The 18,126-nt window shown below is 39.9% G+C and overlaps 1 protein-coding gene across 1 annotated transcript in view; it reads right to left on the bottom strand.

Moving 5' to 3' along the window:
* Nucleotides 1–18,126, bottom strand: part of USP7 (ubiquitin specific peptidase 7) — a 70,379-nt gene that overhangs the window by 28,368 nt on the left and 23,885 nt on the right. The window contains exons 2-6 of the mRNA XM_085074888.1: nucleotides 11,153–11,257; nucleotides 5,244–5,442; nucleotides 3,711–3,849; nucleotides 2,939–3,027; nucleotides 2,111–2,219 (exon numbers count right to left, since the gene is read on the bottom strand). Coding sequence (XP_084931014.1) covers nucleotides 2,111–2,219; nucleotides 2,939–3,027; nucleotides 3,711–3,849; nucleotides 5,244–5,442; nucleotides 11,153–11,257 — 641 coding nt within the window. The remainder of the gene's footprint in view (nucleotides 1–2,110; nucleotides 2,220–2,938; nucleotides 3,028–3,710; nucleotides 3,850–5,243; nucleotides 5,443–11,152; nucleotides 11,258–18,126) is intronic.

Raw genomic sequence — 18,126 nt, 5'->3', positions numbered from 1 at the left:
AATATACTCTAAAGAGAAAGTTCCTTTGCTTTATTCCCTACCACCGAAGCCACCCTGTTGCTTAAAAGGGAGGTCTCATTTCCAACAGCCAAGAACCTCCCATGTGCTATGTGGAAGCAGAGCAGAGAAGAAAGGACCTCTCCATCAATCCTCACCCACGCTTCCCCAGGGCCTGACTTGCCATAGGGATGTGCCTGCCTTTGCTATTGTTCACTGCTTCCCCAGCTCTGCTCCTGACAGCAGCTGCTCTGGGAACAAAGCTCCAAGGAACAGCAACAGAAAGCATGATTTCTTCTAAGGAAGGAGGATTCACGGAAATGAGGGAAACGGTGAGCAGCAAACCAAGGATACTGCACGTTTTGTTTTACTTTGGTTTAAGGGGAACAAGTTTGCTAAAAGCGGAAACAAAAATGTAAAAAGTACTTTTTTCAGACATGACAACTACTGATTCTTCCTGACCTGTACCAATAGCAAATGAGTGGTAAAGCTGCCTAAAACTGCCACTGTCACCTGTTCTGTTTGGAGGGGCTCTGAAAGCCTGAGCAATGAGCAAGGAATTGGGCATTCCAACTGATGTCTAGTAACATTTCCATAAAGAAAGCTGAAGCTACCATCTAGTGAGTCAAATTTTCTCATATGGTCACTACGAAGATCCTAATACACTCTAAAGGCTGCTACTTATTTTGGGGCTGAGGGAGAAATGCAGGAGAATGAATACCTGGTAAGATTAGCTCAGTTGAAACCAATCTGTATTACAGAAAGCATTTCTTCTTCACTACTCCACGGTACATATTGATTTAGTGACTACAAGACAGTCTTGAAACAAACTCCTCAATTGCATTAGATGGAGCTATTACAAAACCACTTTTTTCTCTCAGGAGCAAAATGAAATTGTCCAAAAAAAGTAAAATGCACAAACTAGGAGCGCTGAGTAAAAAGAACATGCATCATAATGAGTAAATTATACCTCCTGCAAAGAAAGGAACAGGTGCATCATGTAAAACAAGCATTTGTCTCTTGTCCATGGCATTGCTAAGATCTCAGTTACAATGTATCAGAGTTTGATGTGCTATTTTTTTTTGCAGTGTTTCAGAGTAAAACAGCACATTGCAAAAGAGGAAAAAGAAATGCCAACTGGGACACTTACAGGCCATGGATATAAATAAGAAGATGGTGGGAAATGAAAGACAGTGGAAAGCAGGTACATTAAAAAGGGAAAAGAAAGCTTAATTGAACTACAACAACTGGTGTACACAAGAGACAGCCCAAGCTAGAACAGTTCATTTTCACTGAGACAGACAGTAAGTACAGAAATGCACACAAGCATGAACTAGGATCAATAGGACACTCCAATACACTGAATACTGCCAAGTTATTTTTTCTCCAAGTACATCCCCTCTTCTAGATAGCCACCTCCAATATCAAGTCATCACTTTTGTTTTTAATCCCAGTAAGGTACTGCACCATTTTAAACTGATACATTATCTAGCATATTTTATCCCAGCTTTGGATGAGATATTTATAAAAAAGATATTTAAAGAGTTCTTTCCAGCAAAGAAATAAAATCTACAGTAAACAAAATATATTACTAAAGTAAATATAAAAATACATTGTTTAAACTACTGAAAATACAATGCTTTCCATCACTACAAGGATGGCAACCACAATAACAAAAAATTCTGCTGCATAATATGAATTACAAGATGAAACAAATGTGTATCTTTGTGCATTGTTTATGGGCTGAGAAGCCATAATTCCCTATTTTAACTATTTCAAAAAAGGCAAATTACTTCCATCTGCAGGATTAAACTCTTTCCCCTACCCCCAGCAATCCCTAGCAATATTAACATATAATACAGTCAGAGAAACACCCCCTAAGCTCAGGTCTTCTCCAGGTGCTCTGCCTGCTCCCACAAAAGACAAAAGCCTGTGTTCCACAAACTACAAAAGGGAGCTTCCTGCACTCTGCCTGCAGTAAGACATGCATCACCATGTCAGTCACAACCCCTCTAAAAGGATCAGGGAGGCTAAAGGAACACACAGCTCTGTTTTGAAGCATTTATAAATGACAATTAAAACAGCCAATGTTATAATTTCATGTATTACTTACCTTTCGTAGCTGATTAGTGAAAAATAAAGTCTGTAACAAACTGTTCATGTAACAAGTTGCTCCCTGGTTCTTTAAGCCAACATATCCTGTGTGCTTCTTTGAATCCCACCTAGAAAATGGTTTGTGGTTAAAAACAAGAATGTTTTGTAGTCCAAATAATAAAGAGTATTTGTTCTAAGGTAGTGCTGCTGGTAGATATCAGCTACTCTTCGCTGCTACTAAAGGTACAAATAAACTACACTTCACTACTGCCTGCCAGTAACAACAGTCTTTGCAATTAAATGCTTAGCGATTTTATTACTTTTTTTAAAAAATATATTCTATATGGCAGAAAAATTACGTCCTACAAGAGCATCCTGGAGCTCAGAGCTGTACTTTTAAGGGCAAGTCTACATGTCTGTACAACCCCATTCTTTACAAGTGCCATGAAGGAGGACAAATGACACAAAGCAGTTTACAACTGTAAACCAAGGCAAGTTAGACAGCAGAACCACTTGGCTGCACCTGAAACCCCATCAGCTCCCAGACCAGAAATGCTCAGGCCAGGATTGCAGAGGTGTTAAATCACAAACCAACTCACACAGAAGCTGAGGTTCCACAGCATCATGCTGACACATGCAAACAGAAATTTAAACTATACAAAGATCTCTGTGTGACTATGAAAATACTGCCATGTGAGAATTCATCAGTTAGTAGTGACGAAGTGAGAATGTCTGATGGGAGCTACAAATGGCAGTAATACAGAATACCTGAATGATCTCAAGCAACATAAAAATATTAGAATTAAGAATTTTGAATATTGCTTTATTTTTAATCAGAGATACTTACGCTACTCCATGTGGAGCATCTGCTTGAACATAGACTTCAAAAGTAACTTTGTCCTCTTCTATAAAGCCTTTTTCAGGATCAGTAACTTCCTGTAAAACAGGAATGACACAGGAACATGACAGTGGAGCATGCAACATGACTGCAATGAAGCATTCAGTTGGACACTACTTTCTAATTTCCAAGCCTGAGCTATTAGTGATAATAAACTAAAGAAGAAAAACTGAACACCCCCAAAACAGCTGTTTTTCAGCTTACTACATTTTAATTCCTTATTAGTGTCTCAATACATGAAACTTGTTCCTGCCTTTTAAGATTTTGCAGTAGTTTTTCAATTTTAAATGATGTAAAAGTTTGTAATCAAACATTCTGCTTCTTCTGGACAATACTCCAGAACTTTTGCAAATGCTTAAAAAGCTGTCACAATTCAAGATAAACCTTAGTGGTATTATTAGGGCATTAAATATCCACACACATAGACAATGAACATATGGAAATGCAAACAAATTTATGTTGCTTCAGAATGTAAATGACTGTCACATAGTGAAAACAAAACACAAGCACTGAGGCAGAAAATAATAATGAGGGAATATTTAAATTACAACATAAGTAAAAGTACTCTACAAAAATCAAATTAATATATGGAGAAATTTACAAGAAATATACAGCAATGATAAGAAAAAATAACCTTTGCTATCAGCACCTCAGCATGCAGGAGTACAGGTATAAAATTGCTCCTATCTAGCAATAGATTAATACATGTCCAATTACTTACACTCCAGGCCATGAAGTTAGAAAAGCCCCAGTCATTCTCCTTATGAAAGAACAAGTGACTAATACGACGACTGAATGATTTTTCATCATCCTTGTAGTTTATTATCTTGAGAACTGCTTGTGCATGACAGGACCATGACCTATAAATACAAAAGAAACACTTGAAACTCCTTCAAAACCAAGCTTTTTATAGGCGTTACATAATTTTTTTTGTTAAGAGATTTTTGGTACATTACTTTCACACACCGGATTTTTTTTTTTCCTGATTAGATGTTAATTGTTATTGAGGGCATGAACCTCTGGGGCTTTCTGGAGCCACATTAGGAAGCTGGAACGGAGATTTTCTTATGGCAACAGTGTTGACAGGAAAGTGTGTCAGTGTCTTGCAGGTAAGAGTGGTTTAAGAAGCTGAGGGCTCTCCAGGTGAGTTAGTTCTGATCTGCCGCACTGCACATGGATGGGTCAACTCCAAGTGCTCTTGGTGTCTACAGAGTGTGTAGGGAGGTGTCAGTCTTTGGTAAGGAAAGGAGGACGAGGTTCCACCCTCCCTCCCACAAAATAAACTCCTCAACACTAATAGTCTCAGCAGCACTTCATGACCACTGGTGTTCAAAATCCCCCTACTTGAGCAAGGCAATCAGTCGATATCAGCTCAGGCATGGTATTGTCACTGCCTCATGCAGGGGCACTGCTGCCTGCTCAGCTCCACCAGCTGCACCTTGGTTGGTACTTCTCAAGGTCACATTATCCTTTTTCTGTAAATACTTGGATGGGAATCACTTGTCCTGTGACTTGTTAATACACTTGAAACTTCTTTCTTTACATTCTGCACTGAGGACTCACCTTCTGAATTACAAAAAACGATGAAGAAGTTTTTGTTCAAAGTAATTATTATTCAGAGTAAACAACAAGCTTTGTGAGATTGAGTGCACGAATGGAATTACCCTGTTGGAAAGGACACCTGAGAGGTCTGCACTCTACCTGGATAAGCTGCAGGAATGCCTCAGAAATTTGTAGTTATCTTTTAAAATTTTTGTATTATTTACAAAAGTGGTCAAAGGTAACCAGTGCAGGACTCCAAGAACACACGTGTTCAGATCTTGCTGGATGAGCAATGAATTCCACTTAATGAGAAGACTCATGCCCTGCTCCCAGTTACCTGTTCACATGCTTCACAGGGCAGCATTTATAGCTTGGCATGCTTAGAGAAGCTCCACTTTCATTTGAAATAAACCCAGAACTCCTTCCATGCCAAGGAAACTGTCAGTCAAGGACTTCTCCTTCAGCAAGCATATATCTAAATTCTACCACAAACTTCTAGTTACACAAGCTGATTTTAGCTCATCCTAAAGAGGGGATTATTCTTATGCTTTGAGATTTAGAAAGGTAGGGGCTAAAGGGGACTCAAACCCTTGCAAGAATTCTCTCCTCTTGCAGAAAGCAAGGTGAAGTATTTTCTGTAGATGTTTGTATTTCTTGCAATAGATTAACCAGTATCAAGTGAGGACTTGTACAATAATTAAAAGGGTCTTACGTGGAATCAGATTCAGCATTGCACTGGAGGAAGAATCCTACACTTTTTTGGTGTGGTCTGTCCGGGTAGAGTCGCGGCATAACCATGATCTTCCATGGCAAATTCCGCACGAAGCAGGGAGGGCTGAGGACTGACTCACTCAACCTGTTGAAGCGTTCGACTGTAAACTGAAACGTTGCTTCTGATCGCCAACTTGTATCTGCAACACACACACACCGTTTGAAAAACCTCAAGTTCTGCACTCCAAAATGACATTTACCAACATCACGTAGCGTGAGCGCGTTTCATGTAGTGGGATATTGGAAGCAACAAAAACATCCCCATCCCAGAGAGATACTGAACTACTTAATCACTGAAGTTTCAATTGTTTCAATTTGAAACGCACTGCAACTCCATTCAGGGAAGCAGGGCACTGCAAGATGTGTTCGTTTTGTACACTAATGCTTAAATGTTTCTTTAGCGCTAGGATTTGTTACCACTCAAGTTTCTTCTAAAGCAGCAGGTGCAGCAAGACAGAGACATCAAATGCTTTACAACTAAATCACTGCCCACTCTAACCCTTCTTGTTGTTAGCATCTCCACAGCTCAGTTTAAGGCAGTTCCCGGCATGAACCCATACGCACAAAGGATTTTCACAATCTGTTCAAATGCCCTGTTGATACCATGTCACCATTTAGTTGGTTTTGGCTTGCGACAGTATATTTTAAAACAGATGAATGCCATAGGTTGGTTGCTGGATTTTTGCAAAATCATATAAATTTGCTGAAATTTAGCTCAAGAGTCAGGTCCTGTATTCTTTGTGGTATGCCAAGACTTTAGAGATTTTTAGAGGTCTAGCACAAAATGAGACTATTTTTTTTAAAGAGCTTATTTTGACACACACAATTAAAGTAATTTTGCCTTCTTCCCACATACCCAGTTCTTCACCTACCACAATCTGTTCTGCTTCTGTTGTACACAGCTCTAACAGGGTGCTGGAGATTGCGCCAGCTTCAGCAAGGCGCAAGGCTGGGCTCTCTTTATTGTGACATGCCTCATATTGCACTCAGGAGGAAACACCTGCAACTTAGCCCAACGACTCTACAGCCAGGGACGTACAAGACACTCCTCTCCTCTTCCATGGTTCCAGTCTGACACTCATGTAACATGGAATACTACTGGGTGTAAGGAGGCTGGAGTAGCACACAAGGCAGCAGGCAGCACCCATGATCACCCTGCTGTTCTCACTGCACCCACAGGATGCACAACTGAAGATGTGTCACACGCAGTGACACCCAAAATCAAAGAGCACTGAGGGACAATGACACCAAGCCAGAAATCAGATTGTGAAATTGTGACAAAGCACTCAGTACAACAAATGTGTTCTTTCCATACATGGACAGCAGTCATTTACTCAGCTTGACACAGCACCACAGACAGCGCTGAATCATTTTGTCAGAACACAGGTGAGTGCTGATTGCTACCTCATTTAAAAAATTAAACACTCCTGATTAAAACATGCAACATTGTAAAGACTGTACACTTCATATAGAAAATTACCAAGTCTTAACCACAACTGCCAGGGAGCTTTGACAGATTTCATTCTTCTCCCCTGTGAAGCAGTTTTCAAGCGGTTGTCCTACTCCTGAACTGCAACGCAGAGGATTTTTTTGTGTATGGCCTGACAGCCCTAAGCATTCCAATACTCTCTTGAAGGTACTACAGCCCAAGCCAGCTTCCTCTCCCCTCTACTCCTGCAAAGACCTTCGTGTTGCCCTGTGCTGTCAGCTTCCTCAGTAACACAAAAGCTCAAAGGATCCCTTTCTCCTTTTTTCCCCTACCTGGAAGTGCAGCTAACTAGCAGTCTGTCACCTACTTAAAAACTGCTCTCTTCCCAGTTTCACTGCTCACTGCCCGTTGACAGAGTCAAGAGCTGATCTTCTACACCCAAGAACTTGACAGGCTGCAGAGAGGAGCTCTGACTTGATTCACAGCCAGGATAAAACAGATCTGTACACACGTAGCAATTTAAAATCAGTCTTGCATCACATGTATCTCAAACCAACTTGAGGCCAGCTCCCTACTCACAATCATGATCAGTGCTTCTGGGCTCAGTCTAAGCTTCCGAAAAACGAGCCAAGTTTGCTTTCTGCCTCCTTTGATGCAGCTTTCTCAGCACAAGGATGCAGCAGTGCTGCTACCGTGTCAGCTAAAAAATGCAGCCCACGCAGCATCTGCAGATGCTTCAGAGAAAGTTTGCCTGTATTTCTTGATTTCTTTTCAGGAAAGCCTGTGCATGAGAGCTCACCAGGGAATAGGAGCTCTTCTCTGTAAAATATTTGAGCAATCACTAGTAACTGCTCCACAAAAATGCAGCCTCGTAACACAGGTCAACCCTAAAATAGAAGCTTCTTTAAAAATAACAACCTTCCTTTCTTTCCAGTAAGCCCATTTTTTCTTAGCAAGTATAATGGATTAAAAGATGAATTAAAAAATAGACATTTACATAGCAAACATGATCATTCTTTTGAGCACATCAATAAATAAAGCCTTTCTTGCCATCATGAACATGTCCACTAGTTTCCAGCTGAAGACTGCAATTGGCAGCAGGATAATTCAGTTGTGACTGGCAAATGAGACTTTTGTAAGTCCCTGAACTACAAATTGAACACAAAGTGAAAAGGACTGATCCAGCTGCCAATACTTGGAGAAGTTACATGCAATGGGCTGTCTTTGCTACGTGGAAAAGATTTTTTCATTGATGAGATGATTATCACATTCAGCACCTTCATACAACAAAGATCCTTCAAGTCAGAGATCCAAATACTGAATATGATCCATTTTAAGACTGAAACACATACTTAAATGTTTATACTTTTGGGAAAAGCAGATTTCTTTATTCTCTTAGTAAACGTTGCTACCTTTAAAGTGCACTGGGGTTATTAAAATATTCTGAACCTGAATTATTAATGGAGAAACTGGCTGAATATTCTATGAATTTTAATAATGATCTAAATACAGCATGCAATACCAGCATATGGCTAAGACTGATGCTTCTGAAAGCTTTCTTGCCTCTGCAATACTTCACAGAAATGAGACTTCAGGAGGTAATGGCAAAGCTGTGAGTTGATGTTTAGCTAGGGACCTTCTGTTTGAACTTTAACTTCTAAGAGAATTTTTTCTATGCGTCGCTTTGAATACTGATGCACTAGCAAACAAAATTTGATCAGAGCCTTGTTTTTGTAATTTTTTACTTTATTTGCAGAAGCTGCTATTCCAGCTTTTAAAGTCTGGTTCATTGAAGTTATTCTCCATACAAAGCACAGCACAGTCCTTCAGCTGGTTCTTTTTAATTGCTAAGAATTCATACAGAGCAACAACAGGTACTGGTCACAGTGCTCGAGAGAACACAGCCTTGTGTGAAAGTCCTGCTGCTGGGCCACTGCTGCTCCCATTCCCTGTGCCTCAACAATGCCTGCAGCCTGTTGCCTAGCAAAGGGGATGAGAGCTGCACCTTTTTTTTTCCCCCCAGTCTTATCAGTCATTTCTCTATGTGCTAAGCTAGAAGAACAAAATCACCTCAAAAGTTTCTTGAACTCAAAAAATCACCAGAAAGCTGATTTCTATGATCCAGCTGGAAGCATCAAGCCTTCATCTTACTGTTCACCTCTCTCACAGGAACCATTAGACTCATTAATTTCACTGAGGAGGTATCTAAATTCCCCTCATGCATTCTGTATCAGCTCAGATTGATGCCTCTTGCTATGAGTAACAGCAAAGGAAAACTGAATGTTTAGCAGAGAAATCCATATCTCCCATTTTTCCCTGTCTTTTGAATCTCCAAGCTGTCCATTACCCATGCACATCATGCTGCAAACCAGGTTAGCAAAAGCACAAACAGCAAGGGAGCAATTGCACTGATGTGTAAATAATGCAACAGCAAGCAACTAATCTGATTTACAAGACTTGGAAAAGAGGCATCACTTACGTGATGCAAGTCTTCAGGAATGTTTTTGCAATCCTAACATTTTGCAATAACACCTTTCTATCTGTGTGAATGAACAACTGTAGCAGCACCAAGATGTAGCCAGGCACTCCTTATTCAAATACGTTAATGAGGAACTATTAAGAGTATTGCTTAATAATCACACTAACCCTGAAGGATGTCCCACTGCAGAGTGGGCCAAAGCTCCTCACCATGCTGGAAGTCCACAAAAGCATGAGAAGCTTTCACAAGCCTTCTGTCATATACCTTCAAATACTTCTCCCTAGTGCAACACCTTCGTTCCCACTTCTGAGAGGAGTCAGACAGCTGGGAATTGACAGAAACAGGTTCACAGAAATCTTCTGGTTCAAGAGTCAATCTTATTCTGAATGAGGAGGTATATATCTCATTCCTTGCCAGCCCTGATATAGCCTGGCTTTCATCAGCTGTTTCTGCAGGTTAAGTCCCTTTTGCCTAATTTGTACACATATATACAGACCAACTACTGGACAAATGATTTTGCTAATTGATCAATGTGTAATGTACTGGCTGAATCAACAGCAAACACTATCAGGCCTTCTATCTACAAACACCACTACTAAGAACAGAACTTGAACAAAGCTGTTCTTGCCAGTTGCTGTCAACCCATGTGATTTTCTCTTTCCTCCCTCTAAATACCACGACCTGACAGATATTTAACACCTTTTATAATGGCTTTTAGTAAGAACAGAATTCCCTGTTTCAGTCTCAGCTATTTACTCTGAGCAATAAATCAAACCCTCTGAATGAGATTAGGTAATCACACAAATAAAATTCACAGGCTAAGACGACACCATTATTATTTCATTGCGAGACTCTGGTCATAGGAAACTTTATCTTTGCCAGTGATACAGGGGTGATTCAATCATGAGATGCTTTTGTTCTGAATTTAAACCCTATTCTCTTCATGGAACATTACTATTTTCTATCAGTATTCTATGTTCCTTGAAAACATGAAAGCAAGCACTTCTTTGACATTTAACCTCAAACCCGGATTTTTCAGAAAAAATCACTCAACATTTTTGCACAAATCTAACTAAATGTTTAAGCCTAGTCCTGAATGTGCTCTCACAAGACAGCATGGAATTATGGAACAAATCCCACTCATATGATGTCTCTCTTCTCCCAACTTAATTTTACTTCATTCTTCAAAATGAGCAGTCCCTGCCCCTATTCTCTCCTAAAAAAAAATCATTGCACATTTTCCTCACTAAACATCATATGAGATTTAAGTGAATTACAAACTTGTTACCTTTCTTTAAAGATACCCTGACAGATCTGCTTATAATTATTTGATCAGCTCTAACAGAAAAAAACTGTACACCCTTATTTTCATTTAATGGTCCAAGAAAAAGACTTCATTAACACATTCCTTTTTATTAACAGGACATTAATATGTAATTTTTCCTTTGCTTTTGCAAGTAAAATCGGGCATCAGAACTGAGGGCAAAAGATGTTCAACAGAACAGTTACCACTGACTTACCACACAAAGACAAAACCAGAGCACAGCTGCCACCTGACAAGAGAGCAGGACAGATAAGGATTCTAAACACCCTGGAGGAATTGCGTAACTGATAAAATTACTATTCAGCAAAGCCCAGCTGCAGCACCTTTAAAGGGCTGTATCACAAAACATTAGAATGGACAGCAGCACTTCCAGCAATTTTTAAATGAGTACCTAGAAAGAGTACAAGAAAAAACTCCCAAGCCCTCAGAAGTCTAATCCTATTGTACAGCTATGTCAAAAGGATGCCAACACAGAAAACCAGCAGCCATAACTACAGAAGAATTCATTTTTTAATGAGCTGCAGTTCAGAGGACACAGGTAAGATTCCTGGACCATTTTCTCCCCAAAATCATAAAAATAAAGAAGACAAACCATGCTTTTCTCAAATATTTACTTACCATCCTCCATGTCTTCTTCAGTGTTGTTATGTCCGTCAGCCATCGCTACGTTCCCATTAATGACAGGATTTTGAGTAATTCTTGGAGGATCATCTGTATCTCCAGCTAAGGCAAAAAAGTACATAAAAATTAATCAGGTGATTAATAAACAATTAAGAACCAGAAATTAATTTTTTTTGGCTCAGATAATGCTTATGAGAAACACAAGTGGTGCACACTTGCACAGAAGAGTATTATCAAATAATACTGCACAAATAATTGCACAGAACTCAAATTATTACACAACAATTGTACTGGTATGTGTCTAACAAAAATTCCTCAAATCGGTGAGTACTTACGGATGAAGAAAAAAGTCCACATTAATGTGGAATACAAAGAACATAAATGGATTTTAAAGGCCAAATGGCCTTAGAATCAGTATCTCATAATCGAGTCTCATTAAATAAAAACTTGTTAATTACTTTTTCTGATGTTCTGCATTTTTACACAGATACAAGTTTTCAACAGCCAACTTTCTAAACTAGCCAGTTACTTTATGACTTCAGTGTTACTGGTTTTTTTAAGAAAAAACATAAACCTCTAATCAAATGTAATGGTAAGATTTAAATCTTGCTTGGGGAAAATTGAAAAAGAAATCCTTTAGGATCAAGGAACATTTTAGATATAACATTTTCCAGTTGCTAGCCATCACTGCCATTAAGTTTTGCTACAGTGACCATTACATATGTAAATGCCACTAAACCAAGAGATATGAGACAACTCAATGAACTGAAACCTGCTCTTTGTAAGATGCATTGCTTTGATTGAACAAGCACCTCCCTGATTCCTCCAACAACTGAACACCTCCTTCCATTGCTTCCTCACCAAAAGCCAGTGGATAGTTTCAGCAAGATTACAGGGAAGTGGATATATTCTTGGATAAACTAAACTGGGTTTTATCATCAAACTGTGAAACTCATAAGCCCTTGCAACCATCTCAAGGACAAGCACTACTTAAAAGACACTCTAATTTAAAGGGTCTGATGAGTTTCTCATTACTACAGAAGTCGTGCTATTAACTTATATATTCCACTGTACCCCTCAAAAGCCCCAAGGTCACTGATTTGTGTAACCAGGAAGAGTTTTATACCCAGAAGCTACACACGAGTTATTGCCGGTGTGACCTGCTGGGGATGCAGGTAGCCTGTCCCACAGATGGAAATGGTTCCCAAGGGACACAGCACGATCGCAGCCCCGCCATAGCAGCCTGGCCGTGCCCTCGCCCGTCAGCACCCTGGACAGAGCCGCGCTAGCCACCGGCCCTGCCGAGCTGCCACCGGCTCCGTGCTCCACACGGGCACGCGGGGATACCCTACGGGCTGGGATGCCGACGGGCTGGGATGCCAGGCTGTTTGTGAGAACTGCCAACTAGCCTGGACACTTGCCTTCCACCAGATTGCAGCTGAACTTCTCCTGGGCAAAAGGGACAAACACAAGCGACAACAGCAATCACTGCGAGAGCATCTCCCGAGTCATTGAAAAGCCAGTGAGCTCACAACCAAAGGTAGGATAAGCTACCAGGTGCTTCAGAATCCTCCTCCTCTCCTCACAGTACAACATGCTTTTGCAGCCTCATTCCAATTCACAGCACACAGCAAGATACTTTCACACCCAGCACTCCTATTCTGGTTGTTTACTCTCCTAGCAAATCCGCACAAGTAGTAACCTCTGCCCTCAGCACGACAGAAACAGCTCAGGTTAGAGACTTACTTCTGGATTAGAGCTCCGGTAGATCACGAATTTAATGCTCACACACGGCTTTTGGAAGCTTATTAGGGTGCAGCAGATCTCACTGAGGCACCAGTGATAGGGGTGCTGTGAAACGTAGAATGTACAGCACCTATGGGAACACATGCACTTTTCCAAACTCTCAGTTTTAGAACAGAACCAAAAATGAAGTATGGTTTAAAAGTTCTCGTTTTGTAAGAAAAAGGTTTGCAGGAGATTGGCTCGGGTGTGGTAGAGCCTCAGGGATCCCCTCAGCAGCAATCAGCACTGGCAGTGCTGCAGTAGAACAGCAAGTTAAAGATTTACTACAACAAAATTATGGGGGGCAGGTTTGAGCTCCTACGACTCAGGAGCAGGAAAAACAACAAAAATCAAGAGTCAGAAGGAAAGACCTCCAATTTTATTTTCACATCCTGCCTTTTTAAGCTTTTTGACAGCACACGCTGGTCTAAACAGAAAGCTGTCCCCTGGGTCACTGCTATCTAGAAGCATACAGCATGTTCTCAAAATGCAACAATTGTTTACACCAAATTAATACTAAATTCTTTTAATTATTTTTCTTTTTAAAGCTATCATCAGTGTAACTTAATATTGAGAAACATTCAGAAACAAACACCTGAGGAATAGTTCAATTCTTCACTAAAAACTCATCCAATGTTTTCTTTTAACAAGGAATTTAAATGTTGACAGATCTTGTTTCATGGGGAAAGAACAGTCCTTAACTAAAAAAGTAAGAGCTTTCTATGAGATACTGCTCTACATTCCCCAAAAGTATGAGCAGCTAGAGATCATAGCAAAAGCAATCAACTCAAACAGAGACAGCTTCTAAGAGATACTGTTTAGTGATAAGACAAATGAGCCATGATGAATGCCCCGGCTGCTTCTTCTGACATAGATGGACACAAGGTTTGTGATACAGCTTTCAGATATGGAAACCAGATAACACTAGTCAATGTTTTTGGCTTCTGTGAACAAAGGAAGCTTTTTAACTGCTAATAAAATTCTACTAATCCTTTACACAAACAAAACGCAATCCTTCTTCAACAGATGTACTAGCAAGCAGTATGACAAAATATATTTTCCACTAGAGCATTGAAAACCAATAATTTGTGTTTTCCTCTCTTGTCCTTAAGAGCTCATACGAAAGAATTGTAAAATCATACCAAGATTTAATTAAGAAACATGTTTTCCTTTGCCTCAAGCAGTGGCAATGCCAAAGACTTATCCAAATTACACATTACAGGATTAAGAAAGAGAAAAAATACCTGTCCACACTGGCCAGGAAAACCTTCCTACCAAACATACTACTTAATACACTGCTGGCTTTAATGCAGCTTGAACCACAGTGTGTCAACACCACTCCACTCATGTCATCTGTCCATTCCCAGACCAGAATACCCAGTTTTAATCATCTCCCTGGAATAAATTTGAGATGCAGTCTATGAATCAACTGAAAGTTAACATAAACCACATCAATTACAAAAGTATAACAACAAAGCAACCTTATGAATAGGAAGTGTTTTTAACTCTTTAACTACGTTACTGCAAAATATTAAATAAATGCAGCTTTCAATAGCATAATTGTAGACACTGTAAGACTGTTTTGTAAGCATTTATTTTCCACCTCCCTAAAATGCAACACATAAACCTTTGTAGATATTCTTTTGTTACAAAAAGGAATGCAAGGCAACATGAAAGATAGTGATTACAATTTCTTCTGAAACATTTAACATCACATACCATTTTCTCTCTGCCCACACCACTGTGTTACAAACAAAAAACACATCTTGAAGGGTTTAAAGGGGGTCTCTGAGTATGGAGGTTAAAACAACTTCCAAGAAGAGACATTTCAGATATTAGTGAGTTTTTGTGCAAAAGAAGAGTTTTCACTCATTTACTGAAATATCATGAATACTGAAATAAGTCTGAACACTGAGAGATATGCAACTGAAACAAAACTGGAATGTGACACCACAGTTTGGGAAGCTGGTACAAAGTGTCAGTCACCTTACACAGACAAATTACTGGATTATATATAAATGACTCTGCAGGTGCACACTTCTCATTGCTCATTAACTAAGTCTGTCACTGAGGTGTTGAGATGAAAGCCTGAAAGCAAAATGGTTGTGGCAATTGCTGCAGGGGAAAGTGGGGGAGAGAAGGAAAAAAAACCCAACTAAATTCTCTGAAATGATAAACTTGCCATACAATGACAGGCTTTACAGAAGGTCTGTAAATTAAAAAGAAAAAAAAAACAACCAAACCACCTGCTTGTTATGGACTATGAACTCAACATTATCATATTCAAATAATCGCACTGTTAAGCAATCAGTACTAAAATAGCACCAGTGATTTAAAAAAAGAAACCTGTATTCAAAAAGAGCTGCTCAGATGGATTCAGCCTGTTTAATAATATGAACTCAAGTGTCACTGAAAGCTAATTGCTCTGTTGTTCTACTGTTCACAACAACTCAAAACTACAAGGAAGGAATCTCAAAGTTTGCTATATTTTTTTCCTATTGATGAGAAAGCAGGAAAGATTTTAGTCAAGTTTGTGTGGCTTCTGGCATAACTTAAATCACGTTCTAAGGCAGCAGCACTGCAGAGCACTCTGTCCCTGAGCTGCAGGATAGCTGCTCAGCACAAACACGTGCCTGCAGTCCTGTATGGACAGAAGCTACAGAATGACTCCACAATCGCAGCAATTCCACTACGGCACGAACTGCCTCTATTTTAACAATGATGACGGCGAGCTAGGACTTAGCTTTCAGTCATGACTCACATCACAGCAAATAGTCAAAGCCTGAAAGATTATCTATGCTTGTCATTAGCCTTTGGATCTGGCAGCCACAGAGGAGAAACTGAAGCACTCTCGCTGCAGGTTATGAAACATTTGTTTCCTTTTGAGGTTAAAGAGACCACAGCGGAGGAGTAAGAGTGATACTAAAAACTTGGTTACAGTTATCACACACATCCGCCTCACACAGGAAATCACTGGGGCTGAGGGCTTTTCCAGTCCCTGCAGACAGCCTGCACAGCCTCCATGCAGCAGTGCTTCAGCAATCCCAGAAATGAGCAGGGAGTTGCACCAAGGGCAGCAGCAGCAGCCTGAAGGGAGTCAGTCATCCACTGCTGGCAGCAGCTTCAGGAATAAAACGAACTTTCATACCCAGGGTTCTGATTTTAGTGGGGGAAAGCACAAAACAACGCGACTTTCTGCTTTTCTGCCTTCATGAAAGTTTTTAAAGGGTCTTTTTGCTTTTTAAATACAACACCATATAGAGATGATAAAGGGTGCGTGTGTGTGAATTCCAGTGGATGAGTGAACCTGCAGTAAACACTAAGAAAAGGACTTACTGAGCAAAAATGTAAGGTGGCAGGAGATAAGAATAAAGTCAGAGAATGCAAATGAGCAAAGTCCATGCTGTTGCAGTCAACCTACATCAGCATCAAGGATATCCACTGCATGCACAACACACAGTCCAGGTCTAGCTTTGCACCTCAGTGTCAGGACTCAAAGCTGTCACACCTCTCAGGGCAGCCCAACATAGGTATGGTCCTCTGCACTCACTACAGAATATCCCTTCAATTGTGGAACAGACTATGATCTCTTCAAAAGTTTGTTGTTTCTTTTTTTTTAATGCACCAGTATTTTAAATAAATCAACATCTAAAAGTTTACTTCAGTGCATAGTTCAGAATAACAGCCTGACATGGATAATAGCACACAAGTTTAAAAAAAAAAATAAAACACCACTGCTAGAAAGCACAATAAGTAAACATTCTGTGATTTCAAATGCTATAGTAAGTATCACCTCTTTAGCCACCAAATTGACCTGTGCTATTTTTAGCTATTGGGCAGCATATCAAAATACATAATTGAGAAATTCATAAAGCAAGCAGTAAATGCCATGCTTTCTGAAGCAGTTACCAAACTGTGGTGGTGCAAACAGCACACTAAAGAGACTCAAACAGAAAGCAAGACTATTCCTTCTTGAAAACAAAGAAGAAAGTTAGAAGAATGTGAAGATGATGATGATGAACAAATACCTGCCTTGAGCTGGAAGAAACACCAACAGGTCAGTTCACAACTCGTTAGCTAAGACTGCCCAACCAGATCATGCCCATAAGGGCGCTGCAGGCACTCCACTGGAACTGGTTTTATGTGGCTGTAACAGCTCACCAGAAAATCTGTGGGCTCCAGCAGCTTGCTTCTCCAGAAGTCTGGAAACCATTGCTCTGAAAGCCAGATGAATAGCTAATACCCCCAGGAGGCAAGGTTTAAAAAGAACAATCAGAAACCAACCAAACAAAAAAAACACCCAAACCAAAAAATAAAACAACCACACACACCAAAAATAACAAGCTCCCAACTCCATGATCTGAACGGAATTCATTTACAGTCGTCAATCTTTGACCTACTAGAAGTGTTCAAAGCAAAAATTTCCCCCCACTTACTCTGAAAGAACCCAGCTTTTCCAAAGTAAGAGAAACTATTTGGCCTCTAATCCCTACCTGCAGTTAGAATACAAACACCACTTATTGCACAAAGGGACTCAAGAGAAAAAGAATTAAATGAAAAGCATTCTACGCAGTTTCATTTTTCCAAGACAGTCCTAGGTTGCTGTAATGAAAATTCTGAAGAGGGATCAAGCATTTTATGTACTGTGGCTGCCTTTCAAAAGGCATCTAAAAATAAAGCAATTCACCTAAAACATTTCAAAGTTTTGAAACAGTAACAGAGACTGAGATTACCTTGGCCAGTAGAATGGAAGGAGGGAAAGTGAAGCACATAAACCCCCGTGATCCTATAGATCAAGAGGTAGATAACTGCTGTCATGGATGTTTCTGTGACTAGTAAATATTATGCCATTTGTCTTAGCAGTTGAAAGTTAATTCTCCCATTAGCAAAACTGGGGATAATTTGTTTTGGTTTCATTTATTATTTTTCTTTTTTCATGGTTCATTACATCATGCAGTGCCAAAAGGTATATCTAGAAACTTACGTACCTTAACAAGAAAGTTACGAAGGACAATGACTAAGTCTTAAGGGGAAAAAAGTTTCTAGGGAAGTACCAGGAGGCAAGGGCCGAGCTTACAGACTGAGGGAGAAAGGTATTAGGAGAATAGGAAGCCAGCAGACTTCTAGCTAGGGCAACAAGGTTTAAAGATCTTTAGTGCTTTCAAAATTTGCCTTAGTACATTTAG

The sequence above is a fragment of the Lichenostomus cassidix genome, chromosome 14 (assembly GCF_008360975.1).
Source record: "Lichenostomus cassidix isolate B80296 chromosome 14, HeHo_3.0, whole genome shotgun sequence".
Lineage (NCBI taxonomy): Eukaryota > Metazoa > Chordata > Aves > Passeriformes > Meliphagidae > Lichenostomus > Lichenostomus cassidix.
Note: the sequence above shows the minus strand (reverse complement) of the source record. Positions and strands in the feature narration are given on the sequence as shown.